Below are 24,719 nucleotides of genomic sequence, written 5' to 3'. Positions count from 1 at the left end.
CCACTCACAGAAGTATATGTGCATATCTATGCATGTATACATACATATGTATAAATGTGCCCATATACATATGTTTGTATTTATATATATTTACTACATTTCTTTTCACTTATACAAACAGAAGCATACCATACCCAATGGTATGATTCTGTTTGTACAGAGAGATCATATCTGTTTGTACAGATAGATCATACAAATAGATCATAAAGCATCTTAGAAGAGTATAAAAGCTATGGAGAAATATATAGCAAAAATAGGGAATGAAGTGAAATTGGAACATCTTTGAACATTCCTTTGCATACTTAAATTATATCTATATAGTATATCTATATTATAAAGTATGTCTGTAAAATAAAATTCTGGAAATGGGACTGTGAGGCAACAGAATATGAACTTTTAAATTTTTGATAGAGATTACCAATTTGCCATCTATAGAAATCATAACAATTCAACCAAATACCCATAGAAAATATCTGTTTTTCCACACTCCCCCAACAGTGTGAATTAGCAAACTTTTTTATATTTGTCCTTCTGATAGCCTAAAAATGGCAAGTGTTGTTTCAATTTGAATTTCGATGCTGCAGAACATGTTTTGCTATGTTTATAAGCCAGCCATGTATCTTTATCTGAGAACTTCTCCTTCCAGTCTACAACCCGCTTTGGTAATGTGCTCCTGGGCTGTAGTTTGTATATTTGTAAATATTTACATGGAAGAAAATTAGCCCTTTGACTTTTCATGTTGGTTGCAAAGTTATTCTAGTCACTTCAACACCAGATTCTTATTTATTTCTATGTTTATGTTCCAGGTATTCTTCCATGCAAAAAGTTTTAAAGTTTATGTATGAAAATTTATCAAATTGTTAGGTCACTACTTTTAGGTTTTGTGTCAAAATTCTAAACACGTTCTACTGTGTTTTCTTGTTGCACTGTTACATTTTGGGTTTTCATTTTAAATCTTGAATCCACCTAAAATTTATATCACCATCCCCCAGGAGTAAGGGAGAAATCCAGTTTCCCTCCCTCCCAAATGGCTAGCTACTCACTCTAACTCAAGAAATATTAACCAAATGCATAATCATCAGTAAGCTTACTCTATTCTGGCACAATGTAGGCTCTCATAAACATTTGTTGAATGAATATTTAGATAGTCATTTACTGATTCATTCTTTCTACAAATATGCATTGAGTACCTACTATATGTGAACACTATGCTAGATATTGCATGTAACAGTAGTGACTCAGAACCTGTCCGGGAAGCTTGTAGTCTAGCAGTAAAGACAGGCATTAAATAAGTAATCATATAGCAATTATTTTGGACAAGATAACCTAAGATTCCTCTTGCTGTGAACACCCAAACTTGTTAGAAGAAATATGGTATGTTTTAAAATTCAGAGTTGGTGGCTGGGGGGGGGGGGGGGGGGGCGGGGGCAAGAGTGGCTTCTTTGCTTCATTGTGCCCTAGCGACGCCCGGACACCGCGCGGGCCGCCGGCACCATGAAGATCTGGACTTCGGAGCACGTCTTTGACCACCCATGGGAAACTGTTACAACAGCTGCAATGCAGAAATACCCAAACCCTATGAATACGAGTGTGTTTGGAGTCGATGCATTGGACAGACACATAGATCCCTCTGGAAAACTGCACAGCCATAGACTTCTCAGCACAGAGTGGGGACGGCCTTCCATTGTGAAATCTCTTATTGGTACAGCAAGAACCAAAACATATGTGCAAGAACATTCTGTAGTGGATCCCGTAGAGAAAACAATGGAAATTAAATCTACTAATATTTCATCTACAAATATGGTTTCAGTAGATGAGAGACATATACAAACCACTGCCTCAAGACCCAGAAAAAACTGTTTTGACTCAAGAAGCCATAATTACCATGAAAGAAGTCAGTCTCAGCAGTTAACCTCGAAGGACTGATGGCAAATACGATACCGTCAAATGCTAATAAAGGCCGAGAAGCAAATGGAGTGGGTAATACATAAATTAAATGCTGAAATTGAGGGATTGACGGCTTCGGCAAGAGGGAGCATAAGGACACCAACAGCGGCAGCAGCATTTGTGAAGAAATGATAATGAAAGTTGATAAACAACACCCAGTTCCCCAGGCCTCTACAAGCTGACAGTATATTTATTTGTTATTTTTAAAAAATACAGGTCTTCCCTGGTGGCGCAGTGGTTGAGAATCTGCCTGCTAATGCAGGAGACATGGGTTCGAGCTCTAGTCCGGGAAGATCCCACATGCCGCAGAGCAACTAAGTCTGGGCGCCACATACTACTTGATCCTACGCCCTAGGGCCCGCGAGCCACAGCTACTGAGCCCACACGCCACAACTACTGAAGCCTGTGCACCTAGAGCCTGGTGCTCTGCAACAAGAGAAGCCACCGCAATGAGAAGCTGGTCGATACAACTAGAGAAAGCCCACGCGCAGCAACGAAGACCCAATGCAACCAAAAATAAATAAATTAAATAAATTAATTTAAATAAATAAATAAAAATACAACTATATTTTCGGTAGAATTTTGTTTTTTGATAAGCTGAAGAAAGACTATTTGACTTGATCAAAACCAAGAGGTGCAGTGTTTCTAAATAAAAGGGATTGGCTGAAATTAGTGTTGTCTGAAATGACCGCCTGATTTTGAGGATTCCAATATTTATGTGAAAATTTAACAATTTTTGAAAAGTACTTGAAAATTGATATTGGCTGATTAAACCTCCTTAAGGTAGAATTTTAAAGCTTTTCACGCATTGGAACTCTACCTAGTTTTGGACCAACCCCAGAACCAAGCAGAGCCACCTCTTACATACCCACGACTACCCTGCTGCAATAAACTTGTAGAACTTGCATGAGGGAACTCACTCTTAAAGGAGAAACTGTATAGTTTTAAAAAGACATTGATTGTATAAAATAATTTGCTCTGCTATAAACCACCATTAAAAATCACAATGTTTTAATTTGGTACTTAACATTTTTGGAGTAAAAACTATCACAAAAGTAATAAGTGATGCCAACAAAAATATACTTTATTGTGTTAAAGAGTACTGTATTGGTTTGCCAAAGTTTTGTAACTCAGTAAAGGTATTACCTTCCTTGGATTTGTACTTTATGACTTAGTATGCTGTACCGTGGGCTGGTCATGTTAACTGAAAAAGTCATTGCCAGAATTTTGCAGCACTCTAAACTTAAACAGAAGAACAGCTGTTCACATCTTTTAGCATTTCACATTTGCCTAACTTATAAATTGCCATGTGTCAAAATCATGGTTCTGTAATTGCTAAAGCATGATATGCCAGGTTATTTGAATCTAATTACTTTTTGAAGTGAATTACGACCACAAAACATCTTTTTTTACATGAAGAGCTGTACATCATTTGAAATTACTCAAATGATGTCTTGCTCTGATGCATAAATTCCAGGGACTTAATGTTTTTAATAATACCGTGTCCCTGCAGGGGATGGGGGCCGTGGAGAAGAAAAAAGAATAATAGGGTGAAAAAAATCATTGACCTAAACTAACCAGTAGGTGAATTGCTTTGCAGCTTTTATTTATGGAAATCCTTGCTTTGGATGCCAGAGGGCAGCTGCAATCTGAAAACTAATCCAGTAAATGTATTTTGTTTTGTATTTTGTAGCAGGCAATTAATTATCCACCACTAAATAAATAAGAATATCTTTGATACTGGGAATTGTTGCATATAGAGTATTTTTGTTAAAAGGTGATGAGCTCTTGCCTTTATTTCACAGTACTTAAAGTGATAAACTTCTAGTCAGGTTTCCTATAAAAGAAACCAGTTAATATATGTACATAAACCACAAAAATAGTATAACAAACTATTTGAAAATTATTGTTTTTCGACTTAAAATATTGTTTAGCTTGAGACTTCTTAGGACGTTTGTAAAAGCAAGTTAAAGCCAATAAGAGTTTTGATTTTTTTTTGTGACCGGAGATGGTTTTTACAATTAAAATAATATTTCAACTAAACAAAACATTGCTAAATATTGATATTTAATAAGTTGCCTTGTATAATTTCTAAAAATTATACTTGTTCTGAAAAGTGTAAGAATACCCTAATGATAAAGATTTCTAAACAAAATTTTATCCTGTTTGATTTTTTTATCTGATCTAATGACAAAATTCTATAAATTTTCATTTTCCAATGTAGTTACTTTTAGTTAAGTAGCTAGTAGTTAATGGCTTTTACCTGTTAAAATATAAATAACATAGCAAGCATCTGAGAGGACTAAACTGGAATAAAGTGTTCATGGGTTAGAATTAGACTCGGACTATGGAGTATATTATCCTATTTAATATTAAAGATGGATCTTATATGAATTAAGAAAACCCTTCCTGTTAATAAAAGCTTCCTTTTAACTAAAAACAAATAAATAAAATACAGAGTTGAGCTCCAGGGAATCCCAAAGATCAGGAACTAAGAGGGAACTGAAAACCATAGAGACTCCTCTGGGGAGATTTGTCCATCTAGGTAGTAGGACCTGGATTCTGAGGGGAAAAGAGACGAGGCTTTGGATAACTGTATTTAATTAAATTGTGGAGTGGAAATCCATGAAGATTTTTGGGAAGAATTAAGCACAACATATGAGACTTAAGTTCCAGTACTATTTGTTCGAACAATGACTATCTATGAGGTCACAGGCAAATCCCTTTACTCTTTTCAGCTTCCATTCCCCTCGTATAAAATGAGAGAACTGAATTAGAATACCTGTAAATTATGTTTCAGCTCAACATTTTAGGATTCTGTGATGAGAGACACCTTTGAAAATTTAATTTGGCAACAGTGTGAATGGTGGATTATTGTATTAGCCTCGTAACTGGTATTGCTGCCTCTAGGCTTGCTTTAACAGCAAATTAATCCCTTCACTGACCACAGTAGCCTTTCTTAAACAGGTCTAAATTTTATCCCCTGCTTGAACATTTTCAGTCGTGTTCCAGAATATTCAGGATAATGTTAAAAAGCCTCAGTTTAGCAAAAAACATTGTTTTCATCATCTGGCTGCTTTATACTTATCTAATGTTCTCATCTAACATTTCTCCCATTATAGTCTAATTATTGGTTTATTTGTCTCTTCTAAACAATGTAAACTCATCTTTGCCTTTTTTTTTTTTTTTTGAACAAGAAGTTTATTTAAACCACAAGACTCTTGACTTGAAGGGAAAACTGTCCAGGATTCATTTCTTTTAGAGTAATTTAAAGACATTGCCCTACTTGTAACAGCTACGTACAAAAAAGTTATAAAATTGTCCTTGGTTTTACAATGATAAATGAAAAGCATTAAAATTCTCCCATCGAACAAGGTATGCAAGGATTTTTATGTTGTTCTTTTTTTGTTAAACAGTGAGAGCAAAATAACTTACTGAAATATAAAGGCAAGAACTGAATGAGCATGCCACTAATGGAGAAAAGGGGGTATTTTCATAGAACCAGTATTTTTCCCCAACCCATCTCCATTAGATGGCGGTCAAAACATACCACTGGCGGGCTTCGCGGGCTTCCCTGGTGGCTCAATGGTTGAGAGTCCGCCTGCCGATGCAGGGGACACGGGTTCGTGCCCCAGTCCGGGAAGATCCCACATGCCGTGGAGCGGCTGGGCCCGTGAGCCATGGCCGCTGAGCCTGCGCGTCCGGAGCCTGTGCTCCGCAAAGGGAGAGGCCACAACAGTGAGAAGCCCGCGTACCGCAGAAAGAAAACAAAAACAAAACATACCATTGGCCATTTACTTAAAAAAAAAAAGCACTATGCTTGTGCACGTACACCAGTTACTTTATGTACAATAAAGGAAGGGGGAAGGGGGAAATGAAAGAATAGAGAAAACTATACTGTAGTAGTCAGGATGTGGTGGAACCAAATTGTGGTTTTCTAATTGAGAATGTCTTCTTGGTCTGGAGGAACAGAATTCTGGAGTAAAGTAGCAGGTTCCCTTTTTAGTAGACACCTCCTGTCTGCTGCTGGAACACACCAATTGTATCTTCAGCCTCCATTTCCAACTGTGCAGGTGTGTCTGTCTCATTGATTGGCTGCCCATCAAATTGGAATCTGATCTGCTTCATTGACATACCCTGTCGTTCACAATAGGCTTTCAATAGTTTACTAAGTGGTGTATGACTCTTAATCTTAAACTGCACCACAGAACCCTCCTGCCCCGCCACCTTCAAATTAATATGATCATTGTTCTCAGTCTTGACTCCTTCCTTGGGCTTTTCATCAGCCATGGCGAGCGCCAGATTCTCCTCAGCTGCCGCTTCACTAAAGAGGTGCCAGGCCCGCATCAAAAGAGCACACAAGCAGCACCAGGAGTGGCAGAAGAAGGAGGCGGCAGCGGTGGAGGAGGGAGAGCACCTTTGCCTTTTAAACATCTAGCACAGGTGCTGGCATACAGCAAGAACACCATAAATATTAAATGAATGAATAAGTGTACTGAAGTAAAAAGACCTGGCGGGTTTAGAAATAATTCTGACAATTGGCAGATGCCTTAAAGGTATGTGAGAATGTTTATTCCTTACCAACAATGAGTATAAATGTTTGTTTTAACAGTATAAATTTTTGTTTTAAATATTTGTTTAACTTATAGATCTTTGCAGATCTATAAGTAAATATGTTATCTCATTTTAATATACTATTCTCTGATTAATACTAAAGTATTTTTCTCTTTTTTAAAAAAAGAAATAATTCTGGAGGGAAGTAATGCAGCTCTGAACTGACATGGCAATACTAAGAAGGGGCAGTTGGGTATTAATTAGGAAATCATAGTGGAAACACAACCTATAAAACATGATCAAAGAGTGTCAACAGGGAAAAGGGAAACCACACTCCATCTCAGATGGGCCTTGAACCCATGATCCCTGACTTTAGGAGGAACCTCGAACCCACTGTCTTTTAATTGAAACCACTCACCTAGTATAGGACTTACTGAAGCTCAGGTTCTTTTGTCTCTTTGCAGAAAAGGCAAAGTGGCAGGTGAAGAGTGAGTTTATTAGCATACATAGGACGCTTGTGAGAGATACAAACAGGCAGGCAAGGCAGCCCCAAGAACAAAGAGAGCTATATTTTTATAATCAAACAAAACGTGGAGAGGGGAGAAGACCACCTTCTTCCTCACTTTTTGGTAGATGTCAAGGTGATACGGACAGAGTAAAGGAACAAAGTAGGTAATTAAATAGTTAATCCCACTAAGGGATTGTAAGTAGATAAAATGTATCGGAGACCCCTGTAAGTTAATGATTACTCAAGAAAGCAGGTTTGCCTAACCACAAAACCAAGCAGTCTTGCTTAGCAATAAAACCATGCAACAGGAGCATGAGACATGCCCCAAAACAATAAAACAATGGTGGCATGAGACCCACATCCTGTCCGGTGAGTTCAGTAAGTTATGGATTCCTAGGACATGCTCCTCTGGGCACATTAAAAACAAAAATATATGGGCTTCCCTGGTGGCGCAGTGGCTGGGAGTCTGCCTGCGGGTGCAGGGGACGCGAGTTCGTGCCCCGGTCCGGGAAGATTCCACATGCCGCGGAGCGGCTGGGCCCGTGAGCCATGGCCGCTGAGCCTGTGCGTCCGGAGCCTGTGCTCTGCAATGGGAGAGGCCACAACAGTGAGGGTAGCACAAAAAAAAGAAAGAAAGAAAGAAAAGGTGACGTTATACTGAAACCTGAAATGATTTAACCATTTTTAGCATATGTTACTGCCTTTTTGCTTATTTACATTGTGCCATGACAGTCCTGGCTTGACCATGTAGGGACAAGAAAAGTCCCCCAGCCGACATGGAGGAGGAACTGATGATGAAAGTGTGACGTCTACTCATGAATGAGGAAGATGGTGGTCTTCCCCACGCCCAACTTTTCCTTTGATTATAAAACCATAGCCCACTAAGTTCTCAGGGTGCAGCCCCCTCTCTCCCTCCTGCTTATAAGCCTCACAAACATCCTATTCTAATAAATCACTTATCTATCACTTTGCCCCTCTCTGAATTCTTTCTTCCATGAGACAGAAAGAACTGGAGTTCCTCGGAGCCCCCTAGAGGTTTCAAAGGCTTACATCGTAAGTTCCTCCTTTGACCCTATATGGTCTAATTGGGTTGGTCATGGAACTATTTAAGTCAAATATATATTAGCAAAACGGTGGTAATGTATACTAAAATACGATCATTCATCTCAGGTTTTGGTATAATGTCCTCTTTCACCTAGTTTCTTTCCCCTTTCACCTATATTCCTGTCTTGGCTACATGCAGAAATGCAACCCTTTAAGGACCACTAACTCCCTGACTTTATGTGACAAGATTCAGACTCCATATCTATCGTCTTGTGTTTTAACTATCAGGGTTTGTGGCTTGAGTGTGCCTGGCACTTGGATGCATCTGGTCTTCCTTCAAGTTAAGAGTAGATTGTTGCTAGATAACTGGATTCTTTTCTTGAGTGGTCATTAGCTTACAACAGTCTCCCAAACTCCGTTAAAATTTCCTTTCTGTCTTTAATCCCCTGGTGAGATTTCTAAACTAACTAAGTATCCTACTCTAACCCTATCAAAAGCAGCACTATAAAGGTCTAATTCTTAGGTGTATATTTGTTAAATATATAGCTTTATTTAGTTTTTTTTAAAATTTATTTATTTATGTCTGCATTGGGTCTTTGTCGCTGTGCGCGGGCTTCTCCAGTTGCGGCGAGCGGGAGCTACTCTTCGTTGCAGTGCGCAGGCTTCTCATTGTGGTGGCTTCTCTTGTTGCAGAGCATGGGCTCTAGGTGTGCTGGCTTCAGTAGTTGTGGAGTGCAAGCTCTAGAGCACAGGTTCAGTATTTGTGGCACACGGGCTCAGTAGCTCCTTGGCATGTAGGATCTTCCCTGACCAGGGTTCGAACCCCGTGTCCCCTGCATGGTCAGGCGGATTCTAAACCACTGCACCACCAGGGAAGCCCCAGCTTTATTTAGTTTAGATGAAATTTACCATTAAAAAAACCAGCTCCAAGATCTGGTCCCAACGTGCTAGGGCAGACAAGTCTACGCTGTCCATAGATTGTGACCTCTCTCTTTAAGAACATGATGACATTTGATTTTACTAGCTTGAACCCAGCTGAGCTACAAACCTGAGTAAAGTTTACTGTGGGTACAAATTCAGGAAGTCAGAGATATTCAATTATCTGTTGAATGCCTGGTATGCACAGAAACCTGGAGAAACAAAATAAATGAAAAGTAATTTTGGGGAATTCCCTGGAGATCCAGTGGTTAGGACTCAGGTGCTCTCACTGCCAGGGGCAGGGGTTTGATCCCTGGTCGGGGAACTCCCATAAGCCATGCAGCATGGCCAAAACATAAATAAATAAAATAAAATTACAACAGTTTGTCCAACATTTAAAACGTTCCCGGCTCCCAACTTTTTCTACAGGTTCGGAGGTATATTTTAACATACTTGTTTACGCAGGTGTTTTATTTTTTTCATCTATGTTATTACCCACTCGAACAAAAAATAGGTAATTCCTATAAAGTCCAATTTCTTTGAAAATTCTAGGGTGTCGTTTTAGTTTAATCCTTTTTCTCTCTAGCCATAAGATTAACTGTTGGTAAATGCTGAGTAGTGCTTTCATGCTCTACAAGCAAGAATACTAAATAGGAAAAAAAGTAATCTTTTATTACCTTATCACCACTTTTCATGAACTAACTTTGTTTTTCAGAAGATAATCAACGGATAACCCTCTAGGTTCTAACTGTTGTACACAGAGACGCTCATTCAAGAATAAATCATTATATTATCACGGTTGAAAAGTATTTTTGGACGCCATTTCACACTTGTGAAAGTACATCTTAGACAAAATGGAATATTTAATACAAATCTGGGACCAGCGAGAGGCGAGCACGCAAAGTTTAAGTGGGCGAGACTACTACGACCCTAAGTGTGAGCGCTTCCCTCGCCCCACCCAGGGCCTGGCCCTTCTTTAATAAATGGAATAAGGAGTCCGAAGGGTATGCATCTGGGGTCTGGACGGTCTTTCCAAGCCTTAGATGCAGTTAAGCCAGCCACTCCATCCAACCCACTAGCGGTTGCAAAGTGGGAATTTGTTCAACAGGAATGGCCAAGTCAAATACTGTCATATCAAGTTCCCTTCTGACGTAGCAGGTGTCGCCTCCGGAGCACCAAAAACAAAACAAAACACCAGCTCATCAGCGCCGGGAAATGTCGCGCCCCAACTGGCACTAGGCAACTCGCAAAGGGCCGAAAGTATGTAGGCAAAAAAGCTTCCCCGGTAACAGAGGAGCTGATGCCTTTCCTTAGGAAACTCAAGGACCCCACGTGTGCGTGCAGCGCATTAACGGTCAACCGCGGAAACTAGGACTCGGCCCCAAACTATAAGAGCTGCGGCCGTCAGCGCGCGCTCCCGGGAAAGGACGTGACGCTCCCGGGAAAGGACGTGGCGCCCCCGCCGATCGCCGGTTTCGGGAGACGCGCGCCGGGTCCTCAGGTGGTCGGTGTCCGCCCTCCGCGGGCCGCAGCCACAGTGCGGACTTGACCTTGCAAGGGAGAGGGGACGCCGTCCGTCCCCGCAGGACTCGTGGAGCCGCTGTACAAAGAAACCGAAGACGTCGGCACCACGAGCAGGCAGGCAGATCCCCGAACAGCCGCGTACTCGAGGACCCTGGCGGCGGCGCGGCGCGGCGCGGCGGGAAAGGGGAAGTTTCAAAGCCGAGAGGTGGCAGCTGGTTGCTGGAGCTACGGCGAGATGAAGTTGCACTGCGAGGTGGAGGTGGTCAGTCGGCACTTGCCGGCCTTGGGGCTGAGGAACAGGGGCAAGGGCGTCCGGGCGGTGTTGAGCCTTTGTCAGCAGGCGCCCAGGACTCAGCCGCGGCCCCGAGCGGGGAGCGAGCGGGGCGGCCGGCACCACGCCTGCCTGTTCATTTCCACTCTGAAGGACAAGCTCGGGACCCGCTATGAGGTGCGTGAAGCAGGCAGGTCAGGGGTGGCAGCCGGGCGCTCTTGTCCTAAGCGCCCGACTGTTCCCGAGGCTGGACTCCGTCTTAGGGGTTCCTGAGCGCCCGGCCCCCGAACCCCATGACCACCCGGACCCCGGCGTCTCCCTACGGACCCCGAGGGGGAACGATTTTGAGAGTGCACGTCTTATTTTTCTTGCCCATTTCTGCGACTTTGTATCGACAGCCTTGCTGTTTAGTTGCAGATAGCAGCCCCGCCCCTTTAAAGCCTTGGAAATTTCGGCCTGCCGGATTAAACTATAAACGAAGCCTCAGTCCAGTTTGGGGGAACTGTAAAATGACTACTCTTTGGTTCAGTAGATTCTGTTTCTCCACAGGCTTTTCGCTAGTTTTGTCTGTTTGTTGGTTTGTTTTGTTTGTTTTAAGGCTTTGTAGGGTGTTTCTAAGGTCATTAGGCCAGATTAGTACAGTAGTAAAGCAGTAATGCTTGGGTTGCATCTTGATATTTTTATTAAAGTTATTGGTTACTGCATCTCTCTCTCTCTTATTTCTCGTCAAATGTTTGATTTCCTAAGTCTTGATTTGTTAGGTCCAAGACTTTTTCGTATCTACCTAGCAGTAGTAAACCCTCCAGAAGTTGGAAGTTGAATTTTTTGATATAGAATTTTTAAAGCGCAAGTTTTATAAAATCCTTTTATGTTGATTACCAAGCACGTTATTTTGTGAAAATGACTGGAATACCTTTGTGCCTACTATAATAAAATTGAGGGGACAATTCATCACCCACCATTGCATCTGACTCTTGACTTTATACAATTTCTGAGATTATTTCCCTTACAGTGTTTTACTCCTCAGTGAATACTCATAGTTGAGGAAAGGAGTTATTGCTGTTTCATTCAGAGCCACGTAAATGTTCGATGTGAGTAGTTGAAAGTCTAAATAATTCCCCCCTTTCCATGGAATCAATTCGTATAATTTTTCGAATTAAAAGGACTTTAGAAATCACCCAAATTTTAAAGGTTAGAAAACAGGTGACAAAAGCAAACTCATAACCAGAATTGGGTCTCCCTTTTCTCCCTGTTGTCTTCCCTATCTTTTCATGCCCAGCTTAGGTACTGCTATTTTCGGAGTCTGTTATGATCTCTCCTTTAAAACTTCTACTGCACTAATAGTCAGTAGCTGACCTAACCAAAATTTTATTGTAAACTGCTAGTTGAAGACTTACTGTGTGCAGGGTGCAGTGCTAGATACTGTGGGAAATAAGCCTGATTTAGTCACTGTTTTTCCAAGACCAGAAAGGGAGAAACAGAAGCCACCACTTATAAAGGTGGGCTATGATAAGTGCTGTAATAAAGGTAGAAGCAGAGTAGTATAATATCAAAAATGAGATCAATTCTGATTAAAGGTCTTGAGAAAGTTTTGTAGAAGAGGTGGTGCTACAGGGCTTGGGACATAGTAGGTGTCAAGTAAACATTTATTGGTTGAATTAAGGTGGTTTTGTCCTGGGCCTTGAAGAGTAGGTATTAGTGCTCAGTATGGAAGTATCTTGGGGCTCTTTCTTACAACCCTCTACTCTTCTGTCCTCACTTCAGCTGTCATCCATTTGACTGTGATTTCCAAATATGTTCTTTAGCTAGTCCTCTCTGTTAACCTCCAACTTGAGCCACCTACCTACTGGAAATCTTCACTTGGATGTGTAGCAGTATTTCAAACTCAAAATATCCCCAGATTAATTTTCCTTGCCATCCCTAACCCTGCTTTTCTGACAGTCTTCTGCAACCCTTTAAGTAGTATTCTGCCCCATCCAGGCACCTTAAAGCCTTTCCCTCCCCACATCCAATATATTATTGAATTCTTTCAATTCTACTTCCTAGGTAGCTTTCATATTTTCATACCTCCTTCCATCCCAGCTGTAATCTAAATCACCATTGTCCCTTGCCTCGCTGGTTTCTTAAAGGATCTTCCTACTTCTGCCGTTGTCTTTTTCCATCCCATTCTCCCCGTCCCAAAGTTCATTCTTACACTGTAGTTAAAGGAAGCTTTTCCAAATGTAGACCTAATCATGTTCCTATCTTAAAGTCAGTCAGTGGATATCACTGTTCCTAGGATAAAATCCAAAATTCTTAATATGGTTTACAAAATCTTTTACCATCTAATCTCTGTTTACCTCTCTAGGCTCACCTGCCTCTTTTCACTGGATCTTTCAGGTGCACTGAACGTCTTTCAGCTCCTCACAGCTACCAAGCTGTCTTACCTTCAAGGCTTTGAACACATTGTTCCATCTTCTTGGTATGCTACCCGCTGTGTTTTCCCCCAGTATCTTCAGTTGCCTAACATCTCTTAATCCTTCATTCTTACCTTTAAGGTCACTTTCATACCCCTTTGCTAATAAGGTCCTACAGCAGCCTGTATTTCCCTTCTTTTAATATTTGTTATGCTTGTAATTACTTGTTTAATAACTGTCTCTTATGAGATTGCCAACTTGATTAGTGTAATTACCATGCTGGTCTTACTTACCACTGTTGTCCCAAGCCCCCTGTCATAGTACCTGGTACATAGTGGCTTCTCAATAAATAGTTGTTGCATTGAAGTCTGAAGCAGAAGCAACATTAGTCATTAAAAATTTTTGAGCAGCTGTTATGTGTCAGTCACTTTTCTGGCTCCAGGGAAATAAAGGTGAACAAAGGAGACAAGATTCCTGCTTTCACTGAGTTTATATCTTGTGGGAGGCATGCCCACCCCAGACTAATGGGCTGAAGTTAAGAAGGCAAGTAGCTGCTATTGGCAATGGGAGAAAAGAAACATTCTCCTCAAACACAGGGGTTTCTGTTTTTGAAGAAGAAAGAGTTACTGGACAGGTAGAACAATTATGTCTCTTTTTGTGGCTGCATCGGGTCTTCATTGCAGTTTGCAGGCTTCTCATTGCGGTGGCTTCTCTTGTTGTGGAGCACGGGCTTTAGGTGCATGGGCTTCAGGAGCTGTGGCTCGCGGGCTCTAGAGCACAGGCTCAATAGTTGTGGTGCACGGGCTTAGTTGCTCCACGGCATGTGGGATCTTCCAGGACCAGGGCTCAAACCCGTGTCCCCTGCATTGGCAGGTGGATTCTTAACCACTGCACCACCAAGGAAGGCCCAGAACAATTATATCTTACCAGATGCTAGATAAGGAGTGTAAATACCCCAAAAACCACCCAAACAAAAACCTTTAAATCTTAAAACCACAGAACACCCAGACTTAAGAACTAAAGGCCAAACCTAACCTGGCAAAGTGACTGGCACATTCTAGTTGTAATAAATATTGAATAACAGTACCTGGTTTTGTCCTTTTTTCCCATTGGTTTTAAGCAGCTAAAGGAGAACATTGAGCAGTTCTTCACCAAATTTGTGGATGAGGGGAAAGCCACTGTTCGGTTAAAGGAGCCTCCCGTGGATATCTGTCTAAGTAAGGTATGGTATTAAAAACGTTAATGCTTAGGTTGGTTGACTGTAAAGAGAATAGAGGCTCTTTTAGGATCCTGATACCCACATAGCTGAACAGAGACAGTCACTTGCTGGTATGTTTGAAGAAGTGACAGCAGTTTCCCTGGCATGCATGTATGGCCTCTAAAACGGCAGAGTCAGTCTCAGAAAAGTTGCCCAGGATGGGAAGGAAAACTGGGTTTGCTTCTGTGCCCAAGATGGAGCCTCAGGGTGTTCTTAGACAGAACTCTATAAGGCAGGTGGCACAGGTCTACGTTTTGCCAGCTGAATCACAGGTGATGAATCTAAATTTGGTGTTAAAAAAAAAGAATGAAATACAATTAGAAACACTTCAGGGGGTACTTTACTTACTATAATCACTTTTTAAAATACATAAACCATTAGAATAAAAAACTGTTTCCTTCTTTGCCTTACCTCACTTTTTCCTTTTCCCCCTTCCCAGAGGGTAGGAGCAGTGATTTGTTCAACCTTGCGGTATCCTTAACCCCAAGGCACGTGCTTTGTAAACATTAAAAGTTTAATAACTGTTTAAGGTATTTGTATTGAATGGAGGTGTTTTGTCCTACCTCCTCCTGTTCTTGTGGTTTTTCATTTTCTCTTATATTCAGCCTATCTTTCCACTAACTCCTTCTACCTAAAAACAAGCTGAGAGGTCTTACCAATTAAAAAAGTAGAATAGACAAATTTCTGGAAAATCAAGGCTAAATCTATTGGCTCCACTTTCTTGCTATCTCTTTTGACCTCTGCTTTCACTGGTTACTCATAAAACACTGCCTCAGAGATCAGTGATCTCCCTCCTATTTGCCAAATCACATTGCCGTTATTTCTTATCCTTTTTGAGCTCTGTAGAACTCGACACTAATGACCACTCTGGACCTACTGGCTGGACTACTTCACCCAGGTCACCAGACTTTCCTCACTCCACTTGACTGTGTATACTGCTGCCAAAATAGCTCTTGTCATGTAATTCTCAACTCAAAATTCTTCAGTGATTTCCCACAGCCTGATCATTCTATCCTCCTTATCTTGGCATCAAGCTCATCTGTAATCTATCCCCGTACTATATTTCTCCTCTTTTACTGCTCTACAGAGCTCCTACATTCCAACCAAATAGGATCATATACTTAGTTTCCCAAACTTGCTGAAAGTTCACTAGTCCTTCACATATAAACTTTACGAAACTTCTAAAGTATCCTGCAAGTATTAGTTATTTTTATTGATGACTTAGTTCACATACCACTTTACTAGTGATTTCTATGTCCAGCTGGAAGCAGTCTCTTGCTTTTGATGTTTTCTGGTACTTTTGGCATTGAGTGCTATTTGGCCTTGCTTTTTTTTTTTTTTTTTTGCGGTATGCGGGCCTCTCACTGTTGTGGCCTCTCCCGCTGTGGAGCACAGGCTTCGGATGCGCAGGCCCAGCGGCCATGGCTTACGGGCCCAGCCGCTCCATGGCATGTGGGATCCTCCTGGACCGGGCACGAATCGGCAGGGGGACCCCCAACCACTGCGCCTCTAGGGAAGCCCTGGCCTTGCTTTTGACAGGGCCGTTGCTTTTCACAATTCCTAGTGTTTGTGAATAACCCCCCCTAGGTGTTTTGCAGTGCACCGCAGTACCTTATTCTATCTCAGAGGCACTGGAGATTTGGGTCAGTTCATCTTTTCTTTTTTTTTTTTGACTTTGGTTACTAAGTTTAAGTAACTTTTTTTGTGTTTTTTTTTTGGATTATAGTCGTTGGGTCAGTTCATCTTAAACCCAAATCTTAAGTGGAATCTTTTCATGCTTTCCTGTTTTATTTTATACTCTTATGGTTCCCCCTGTGAACAGTTTTATTTAGCGTATGTCTCTCAATATAATTTTTCAAAAACGTTTAAAGTTTTTTGTATCTGTATTGAAATTTAGTGAAAATAGAATACTAAAAAAATTTGTACAGCCATTTTCAGTAAATGATTGCATGATTTGCATATATAACTTTACAGACTTTGTTTAGGATAGATTAGCATGGATGCATTATCTAAAATGGAATTTATAATTGTACAACTTCTTTTTATGTATTCAGGCCAATTCCAGCAGTCTAAAGGGTTTCCTTTCAGCTGTGAGACTGGCTCACAGAGGCTGTGATGTTGAGGCACCACTTTTAACCTTCACACCAGTGAAGACTTCAGAATTTGAAAAATTTAAAACTAAAATGGTTATCACATCCAAAAAGGACTATCCTCTAAGCAAGAACTTCCCCTATTCTCTGGAACATCTTCAGACTTCTTATTGTGGGCTTGCCCGGGTTGATATACGTATGCTTTCCTTAAAAAACCTTAGAAAATTAGACTTGAGTCACAACCATATAAAAAAGCTTCCAGCTACAATTGGAGACCTCATCCACCTTCAAGAACTTAACTTGAATGATAATCACTTGGAGTCATTTAGTGTAGCCTTGTGTCAGTCTACACTCCAGAATTCACTTCGGAGTTTGGATCTCAGCAAGAACAAAATTAAGGCACTCCCTGTGCAGTTTTGCCAGCTCCAAGAACTTACAGATTTAAAACTTGATGATAATGAATTGATTCGACTTCCTTTCAAGATGGGACAACTGACAAACCTGCGTTTTTTGTCAGCGGCTCGAAATAAGCTTCCGTTTTTGCCTAGTGAATTTAAAAATTTATCTCTTGAGTACTTGGATCTTTTTGGAAATATTTTTGAACAACCAGAAGTCCTTCCAGTTATAAAGCTGCAAATGCCATTAACTTTATTGGAATCTTCTGCGCGAACCGTACTATATAATAGGTAAGCCTTTGATAGCATCCTGGTATTCTCATCATCCTCAGAGTAACAAAGTCTTTAACATAGCTTATGACGCTGTGCGCAATGACGCTTTGCTCCGGTGGCCGTCTTGCTGTTCCTTACCTCTGCTTAGAATGCTTTTCCTCCAGAAAGTCTCATAGCTTACTTTCTCACTTCAGTTCTCTGCGCAAGTGGCACCCCAGAAAGGTCTTTCCTGACTACTCTATCTAAAGTTTTATCCCCCACCCCCTTACATTGCTTGATTTTTTTGTCATAGGATTTATTACCTGGAATGATACATATTTTTTAACATTTGTTCGTTTTCTGTCAGATATTCTCACTAGAATGTAAGATCCATGAGGGCTTGGACTTTGCCTTATTCTCCACTATTTCCCTTGGGTCTAAAATGTGCTATCTATCCCCCATACCTGCAATATGTTAGGGAATGAATGAATGAAGAATGAGTGAGTGAGTGAGTGAGTGAGAATAAATAAATCAATGAATGACATTGTTTCTCAGAGTCTGGTTCCCTGACCAGCAGCATCAGCATCACCTAGGAATTTGTTAGAGGTGCAAGTTCTTGACCTTCACCTCACACTGGCTGAATCAGAAATTCTGAGGATGGGGTCCGGCTCCCTGTGTTTTAACAAGTCCTCCAGGTATCTCTGATACAGTCTAAAAGTTTGAGAACTCCAATCTGACATAGTGGTAAAGTGTGCTCTTTGGAGTCAGACTTAAGTGTGATTTCTGGCTTCACCCCTTAGTGTGGCTTTAGCAAGTTATTTAACCTCTTTGATTGAATCTCATCTGTGAAGCAGGAACAATAATACCCACTTTACAGAGTTGTGAAGATAAATGATCTAATGTAATGGCAAAGCATTTGGCATATAGGAGGACTCAGTAGCTCCTGGTTCTCTTCCCTTGTCTTTGAACACTAACTGCAGTTGGTCATGAGACACCAAACTCCAGTTATTCATTTTATTCAGGCTTTCATATAGGAGTGGAAGCTAAGATGTGAACCAAATTACTATTGAGTGCTTATAAAATGGTAGGAACACCATATTTCGAAGAAGAGATTCTTAACTTTTTTTTAGTGGGGAGAGACTCTTAAAAAAAGAAAAATGACAAGTTATGGGCGTAGAAAAATGCACACATGAATAAACACAGACTTTTGCGTACAACTTTATAATGCTCATAGACCCCACGGAAACCCAAGCAAGTCTTTCTTCTTCACCATCCCTAGCTTAAGAGCTCTTATCCTAAAGCAGTGGTTCTCAAATTTTACTTCACATTTAGAATCACCTGAGGAGCTTCAAAAAATCCTGATGGTTAGTCCCCACCCCAGACTTATTAAATCAGAATGTTTGGGAGGGGACTTCCCTGGTGGCGCAGTGGTTAAGAATCCGCCTGCCAATGCAGGCGACACGGGTTAGATCCCTGCTCCGGGAAGGTCCCACATGCTGTGGAGCAACTAAGCCTGTGCACCACAACTACTGAGACTGCACTCTAGAGCCCGGGAGCCACAACTACTGAGCCCGCGTGCTGCAACTACTGAAGCCCGGGCGCCCTAGAGCCTGTACTCTGTAACAAGAGAAGCCCGCGCACCGCCATGAAGAGTAGCACCCGCTCACCACAACTAGAGAAAACCCATATGCAGCAACGAAGACCCAACTCAACCAAAAATAAATAAATAAAATATAAATAAATTTGAAAAAAAAAAAAAGAATGGGAGTAGGACCCAGTATTTTTCTAACTCCCCAGGTATTCTAATGCATGGCCAGCTAGGATTAAGAACCGCAGCTTGCTTCTCAGACTTTAAGTGCATTCACATCACCTGGGAGTCTTGTTTGGCAGATTCTGTTTTAGAGGTCTGTGGTAGAGATCTGCTTTTTTTTTTAATTTATTTTTATTTTTAACATCTTTATTGGAGTATAATTGCTTTACAATGGTGTGTTAATTTCTGCTTTATAACAAAGTGAATCAGTTATACATATGTTCCCATATCTCTTCCCTCTTGCCATATCTCTTCCCTCTTCCCTATCTTCCCTCTTCCCATATCTCTTCCCTCCCACCCTCCCTATCCCACCCCTCTAGGTGGTCACAAAGCACCAAGCTGATCTCCCTGTGCTATGCGGCTGCTTCCCACTAGCTATCTGTTTTACGTTTGGTAGTGTATATATGTCCATGCCACTCTCTCACTTCGTCCCAGCTTACCCTTCCCCCTCCCCATATCCTCAGGTCCATGCTCTAGTAGGTCTGTGTCTTTATTCCCGTCTTGCCCCTAGGTTCTTCATGACATTTTTTTTCTTAGATTCCATATATACGTGTTAGCATGCGGTATTTGTTTTTCTCCTTCTGACTGACTTCACTCTGTATGACAGACTCTAGGTCTATCCACCTCACTACAAATAACTCAATTTCGTTTCTTTTTATGGCTGAATAATATTCCATTGTATATGTGCCACATCTTCTTCATCCATTCATCTGTCGGTGGACACTTAGGTTGCTTCCATGTCCTGGCTATTGTAAATAGAGCTGCAGTGAACGTTTTGGTACATGACTCTTTTTGAATTATGGTTTTCTCAGGGTATATGCCCAGTAGTGGGATTGCTGGGTCGTATGGTAGTTCTATTTGTAGTTTTTTAAGGAACCTCCATAGTGTTCTCCATAGTGGCTGTATCAGTTTACATTCCCACCAACAGTGCAAGAGAGTTTCCTTTTCTCCACACCTTCTCCAGCATTTATTGTTTCTAGATTTTTTGATGATGGCCATTCTGACTGGTGTGAGATGATATCTCATTGTAGTTTTGATTTGAATTTCCCTGATGATTTGTGATGTTGAGCATTCTTTCATGTGTTTGTTGGCAATCTGTATATCTTCTTTGGAGAAATGTCTATTTAGGTCTTCTGCCCATTTTTGGATTGCCTACATTCCAGGCTAGGCTGCTAGTCCATGAACTACACTTTGAATACAAAGGCTCTAAAAGTAACTAAGGCTCATTGTTTTAAGGCAGTGATCCTCAGAAGTTGAGAGTGCATCACAATCATGCTTATTGTAACACAGTACTTACTAAAGCAGATTGCTGGTCCCCACCCTCAGAGATTCTTACTCAGTAAATTTGGAGTGGGGATGAAACTGCATCTATAACAAGTTCCAAGGGAATGTTGATGCTGCTGCTCAGGGGACCACACTTTGAGAAACACTGGTTTAAGGCATTGACTCTTAACTAGGAGTTGAGAATTACCTATTAAATGACAATACATGTAAGTACCTAGAACAGTGTCTTGTTCATAATAGGTCCCAATATTGGATGTATAAATACAAGTAATTTGCTTCTCTGGCAATTAAAAACCAATGTTGTTATCATTAGTTGTGGAGGAGTTCCTAAATAATATACATGAGAAATATATATCTAGATTTTCTGGTAATCTAGGTCCTAGATTCTACCTCAGACCAACTGGTTCAGAATCTCCAGAGATGGACCCCTATTGTATGTCATATATTTTTTTAAATCTCCAGAAGTGATACTGATGATTCAGGTTAAGACCACTGATTTGTGAGAAACATGTGGTGTCTTTTGGAAGTGTACTTCTCCCGAGTTTCTTGTTCTGTGTTTTCTCTGAGACTTACATATGAAAAAAAAATAATATATTGTACTTATTCAAATTTGAAAATTATGTCCAAATGAGAAATACTATAAATGGTTACTGATGATTTGAGAAGATCGTAACAGATTGGCTAAGGTGACTCTAATCTTTACTAAAGTATAATTTTGCATGTTTTGAGCTCCCTTGTTTTAAAAAGAATATAGATCCAAAGCCATGAGAACAGTATCTGTTATCTAGCTATTGATAAATTGTCCTAACTGGGACTTCCCTGGAGGCACAGTGGTTAAGAATCCGCCTGCCAATGCAGGGGACACGGGTTCAATCCCTGGTCTGGGAAGATCCCACGTGCCGCGGAGCGGCTAAAGCCGTGCGCCACAACTACTGAGCCTGCACTCTAGAGCCCACGAGCCACAGCTACTGAAGCCCGCACACCTAGAGCCCACACACCAAAAGAAGCCACCGCAATGAGAAGCCCGCGCATTGCAACAAAGAGTAGCCCCCACTCATCTCAACTAGAGAAAGCCCTCGTGCAGCAACAAAGACCCAATGCAGCCAAAAATAACTAAATTTATTTTTAAAAAATTGTCCTAACTACTGGTTATAAACATAAAGTTATAGTCTATTAGAAAAATATGTTGTAACTTAAATTATGTTGGATAGAAAGTACAGTTTTTAACTGTTTCCTGTTTCCTTAGACTATAACCAATAGCCTGGAATGTAAACATTGTTACTTACACAAGTAAGTAACTTGTGAAAAAAATTGTTACTTACACAAATAATAAATTCTTACATGTGAAAAAATTTAAAATTGCAAGCAAGGCCAATACCAAATCCCTTAGGAAGAGTAGGCCACTATTTTTGATTTGATGTGTATCTTTTCAGACTTTTCTAATAGGGTTTTAAACTCCAGTTTAAATTATAATAGTAGGTTTTATTTATTTGTTGAAAAAATCTGAACACCTATTATGTGCCAGCCTAGGTACTAGAGAAACAACAAAGAGAACAGTGTGGGGGAGACGCAAAGTGATGGCGGTATGGTTGTGTTTAGGGTGGAGAAGCGGGCTGGGAGGTGGGCAGGCAACCTCAAGAAACTGTCTCTTAGTGTCTTGTAGATGAGGGTTTTGAGTTTGACTTGATTTGATTTTTTTTTTTTTGACTTACTTGGATTTTAATTGTATTGGGCGCCATTGAAATTTTAAGCAAGAGGGTGAATGAATTTAAGCAAGGTTAAATTGCTTACTTGGCTACTAAAGTAAAACTAATGTCCCAAACAACATGTGTTTTAAATTTGTTTCACACAGTTTAAAATTCCCTTTTGAACATTTGATGCCTATGAGAGTATATGGATTGATTGATTGATTTTTAAATTAATTTATTTTTGGCTGCGTTGGGTCTTCGTTGCAGTGTGCGGGCTTCTCATTGGGGTGGCTTTTCGTTGCGGAGCATGGGCTCTAGGCACGCGGGCTTCAGTAGTTGTGGCTCGCGGGCTCTAGAGCGCAGGCTTGGTAGTTGTGGCACACAGGCCTTAGTTGCTCGGCGGCATGTGGGATCTTCCCAGACCAGGGCTCGAACCCATGTGCCCAGCATTGGCAGGCGGATTCTTAACTACTGTGCCACCAGGGAAGCCCCTATATGGATTTATTTAAATAAATGTTTCTTCACAGATAGAACTGAGTAATTCTCTCATTATCATTTATAAGAATTGTATGACAGAGCCATACGTTTAAATTATGTTACACTGGTCATACAGTATAATTATATAAAGGACAGATGGCTCTTTCATTGTATTCAGTGGGTTATGCTAATTAAGTGGCGGTGCTAAAAGATACTTTATGGAGTGGTATAGATCCTCTTAGGTTTACAAAATATGTCATATGCTGTTACTTCGTATATTTTCCCCATTTGTACCAGTTAGGAAAATAAAACAATATACTGAGTTAATTAATAGAGTAATTTTATTTTTCCATTGTTATAATTTCAGTGTCCAGTAATTCATGTCCTAATACATGAAGTTTTGAATCTAGTAACACATTAAAAACTATTTTTAAAATATTTTTTTCCAATAGGATTCCATATGGCTCTCATATCATTCCTTTCCATCTTTGCCAAGATTTGGATACTGCAAAAACGTGTGTTTGTGGAAGATTCTGTCTAAGTTGTTTTATTCAAGGAACTACTACCATGAACCTACACTCTGTAGCTCACACTGTGGTCTTAGTAGATAATATGGGTGGTACTGAAGCACCTGTTGTCTCTTACTTCTGTTCTCTAACCTGTTATGTAAATTCCTGTGATATGTTAATGTAATAAGTGATACCACAAAAAGAAATTTCATTTAGTTACAGGCCAATATGGGACTCACTTATTGTTTACATGTCAAATTGGAGAAAGGGAAGCTGTTCGTGGGTTTTGTATACTTGCTTGAGGGGAAAAATGTGTTAGTGTAACATTTTCGATCATTTGGCTGTAATATCTTAATTTCATTAAAACCTAATTTTATTGTGGTGTTAACTTTTATCAGCTTATTGCACTTGTGTTATTTCAGCCTAGTGTTTCCAGAATGGGTTGTGGGGCTATTTTTTAATGTTAAAACAGATATTGATCCCAACCACTCTGGTCATAGAATTTTATCAGTTTTCGTCTTGCGTTTCAGTTAAAGAAATTGAATTTCTAGGACTTCCCTGGTGGTCCAGTGGCTAAGACTCTGCTCCCAGTGCAGGGGGCCCAGGTTCAATCCCGGGTCAGGGAACTAGATCCCATATGCCATAACTAAGACCCAGTGCAGCCAAATAAATAAATATTGTTTTAAAAAATTGAGTTTCTGTATGCAGAAAATATACTTTGCACTAATATAGTCTAAACTGTAGTGAGAACTTGTTTGATATGAAACTACATATAAGTTTTTAAGCACTTTTGTGTTTTTCAGGTATATTATTCTAAATATATATGGAATTTTATATTCACCATAAAGTAGGAGTTGCTTTGGACAGACTTAAGCTTTTACAAGTTTTATAATATTAATTCCATAATCTTTGTTGTGATTTCTAAGTTTTTTAATTTTTAGGGCTGGAATGAGGTTTTGGGGTTGGGTGGGAGTAGCAGAAAATTGCTACGTTTACTAAGTTCTGTATTATATGAGGGTGGTTCTTTTTGTTTTAGTCACTTAATATGTTTAAGTTTTTTAATTAAAAAACTGATAGCAATATATCAGCCACAATATACCAGCTAAAGGATGATTAGGATTTGAACTAGAGCAGAGGATATGTAAAAGGAACCAACTTAAAAGAATCTTGGAAAATGGAAGCAGAACTGTTTCATTCTCCTCATTCCCACTGTCTCAAATCAGCCTCTCTCCTAGATCACTGCAACAGTGTCAGAACTAGCCTCTGGGAACAAAGGAGGGGAAAGAGTGTAAGTATCTGGAGAAAAATCCTCTCTGTGACCCTAGATCGGGGATTTCCAGCCCAGGCTTTATACTGCCTTCTAAAAGATAATTCACTTTTGCTCTTTAAAACTAAGAATTCTGTAATTAAGTATCTTAGGATTTTCTGAACTCATAAATTGGTGAGACATTGCCTGAAAATATTATAAAACTATATTAAAACATGGTTCTTTAAAAAGTGAAGTTTTGTGGCATAGTTAAAATTTAGTGCATATCTGATTTTTACATGTTCCTGTAGAAAGACAATTATTTCTTCATCAATAAATGTAGATATAAAAGTCTGTGTTGGGGGGCTTCCCTGGTGGCACAGTGGTTGAGTCTGCCTGCTGATGCAGGGGACACGGGTTCGTGCCCTGGTCTGGAAAGATCCCACATGCCGCGGAGCAGCTGGGCCCGTGAGCCATGGCCGCTGAGCCTTCGCGTCTGGAGCCTGTGCTCCACAACGGGAGAGGCCGCAACAGTGAGAGGCCCGCTT

General features: G+C 40.4%; 2 protein-coding genes and 1 pseudogene across 2 annotated transcripts; 2 read left to right on the top strand and 1 right to left on the bottom strand.

The window, feature by feature from the left end:
* The first annotated feature begins 1,494 nt into the window (after positions 1-1,494).
* LOC136119287 (PRELI domain containing protein 3B pseudogene) lies at positions 1,495-2,129 on the top strand (annotated as a pseudogene).
* A 3,820-nt stretch (positions 2,130-5,949) lies between these two features.
* LOC136118798 (small ubiquitin-related modifier 2-like) lies at positions 5,950-6,237 on the bottom strand. The gene is made up of 2 exons (XM_065872101.1): positions 6,084-6,237; positions 5,950-6,026 (listed from the first exon to the last, which is right to left on the bottom strand). Exons 1-2 carry the CDS (start codon positions 6,235-6,237, stop codon positions 5,950-5,952), a joined length of 231 nt encoding a protein of 76 aa, XP_065728173.1.
* Positions 6,238-10,730: 4,493 nt separating this feature from the next.
* LRR1 (leucine rich repeat protein 1) lies at positions 10,731-23,027 on the top strand. The gene is made up of 3 exons (XM_065872650.1): positions 10,731-10,943; positions 14,286-14,384; positions 22,869-23,027. Exons 1-3 carry the CDS (start codon positions 10,731-10,733, stop codon positions 23,025-23,027), a joined length of 471 nt encoding a protein of 156 aa, XP_065728722.1.
* The last annotated feature ends 1,692 nt before the right edge of the window (positions 23,028-24,719 follow it).

This window comes from Phocoena phocoena, chromosome 2 (assembly GCF_963924675.1).
Source record: "Phocoena phocoena chromosome 2, mPhoPho1.1, whole genome shotgun sequence".
NCBI lineage: Eukaryota > Metazoa > Chordata > Mammalia > Artiodactyla > Phocoenidae > Phocoena > Phocoena phocoena.
This window is presented reverse-complemented; position numbering and strand designations above follow the sequence as displayed.

Excerpts from the sequence above, each read along its gene's own strand:
- LRR1 (XM_065872650.1), top strand. The coding sequence starts at position 10,731 with ATGAAGTTGCACTGCGAGGTGGAGGTGGTCAGTCGGCACTTGCCGGCC. Across the intron at positions 10,944-14,285 it reads AGCTCGGGACCCGCTATGAG|CTAAAGGAGAACATTGAGCA; the intron begins GTGCGTGAAGCA and ends GGTTTTAAGCAG. Across the intron at positions 14,385-22,868 it reads TGGATATCTGTCTAAGTAAG|GATTCCATATGGCTCTCATA; the intron begins GTATGGTATTAA and ends TTTTTCCAATAG.
- LOC136118798 (XM_065872101.1), bottom strand. The coding sequence starts at position 6,237 with ATGGCTGATGAAAAGCCCAAGGAAGGAGTCAAGACTGAGAACAATGAT. Across the intron at positions 6,027-6,083 it reads AGCCTATTGTGAACGACAGG|ACACACCTGCACAGTTGGAA; the intron begins GTATGTCAATGA and ends TCAATGAGACAG.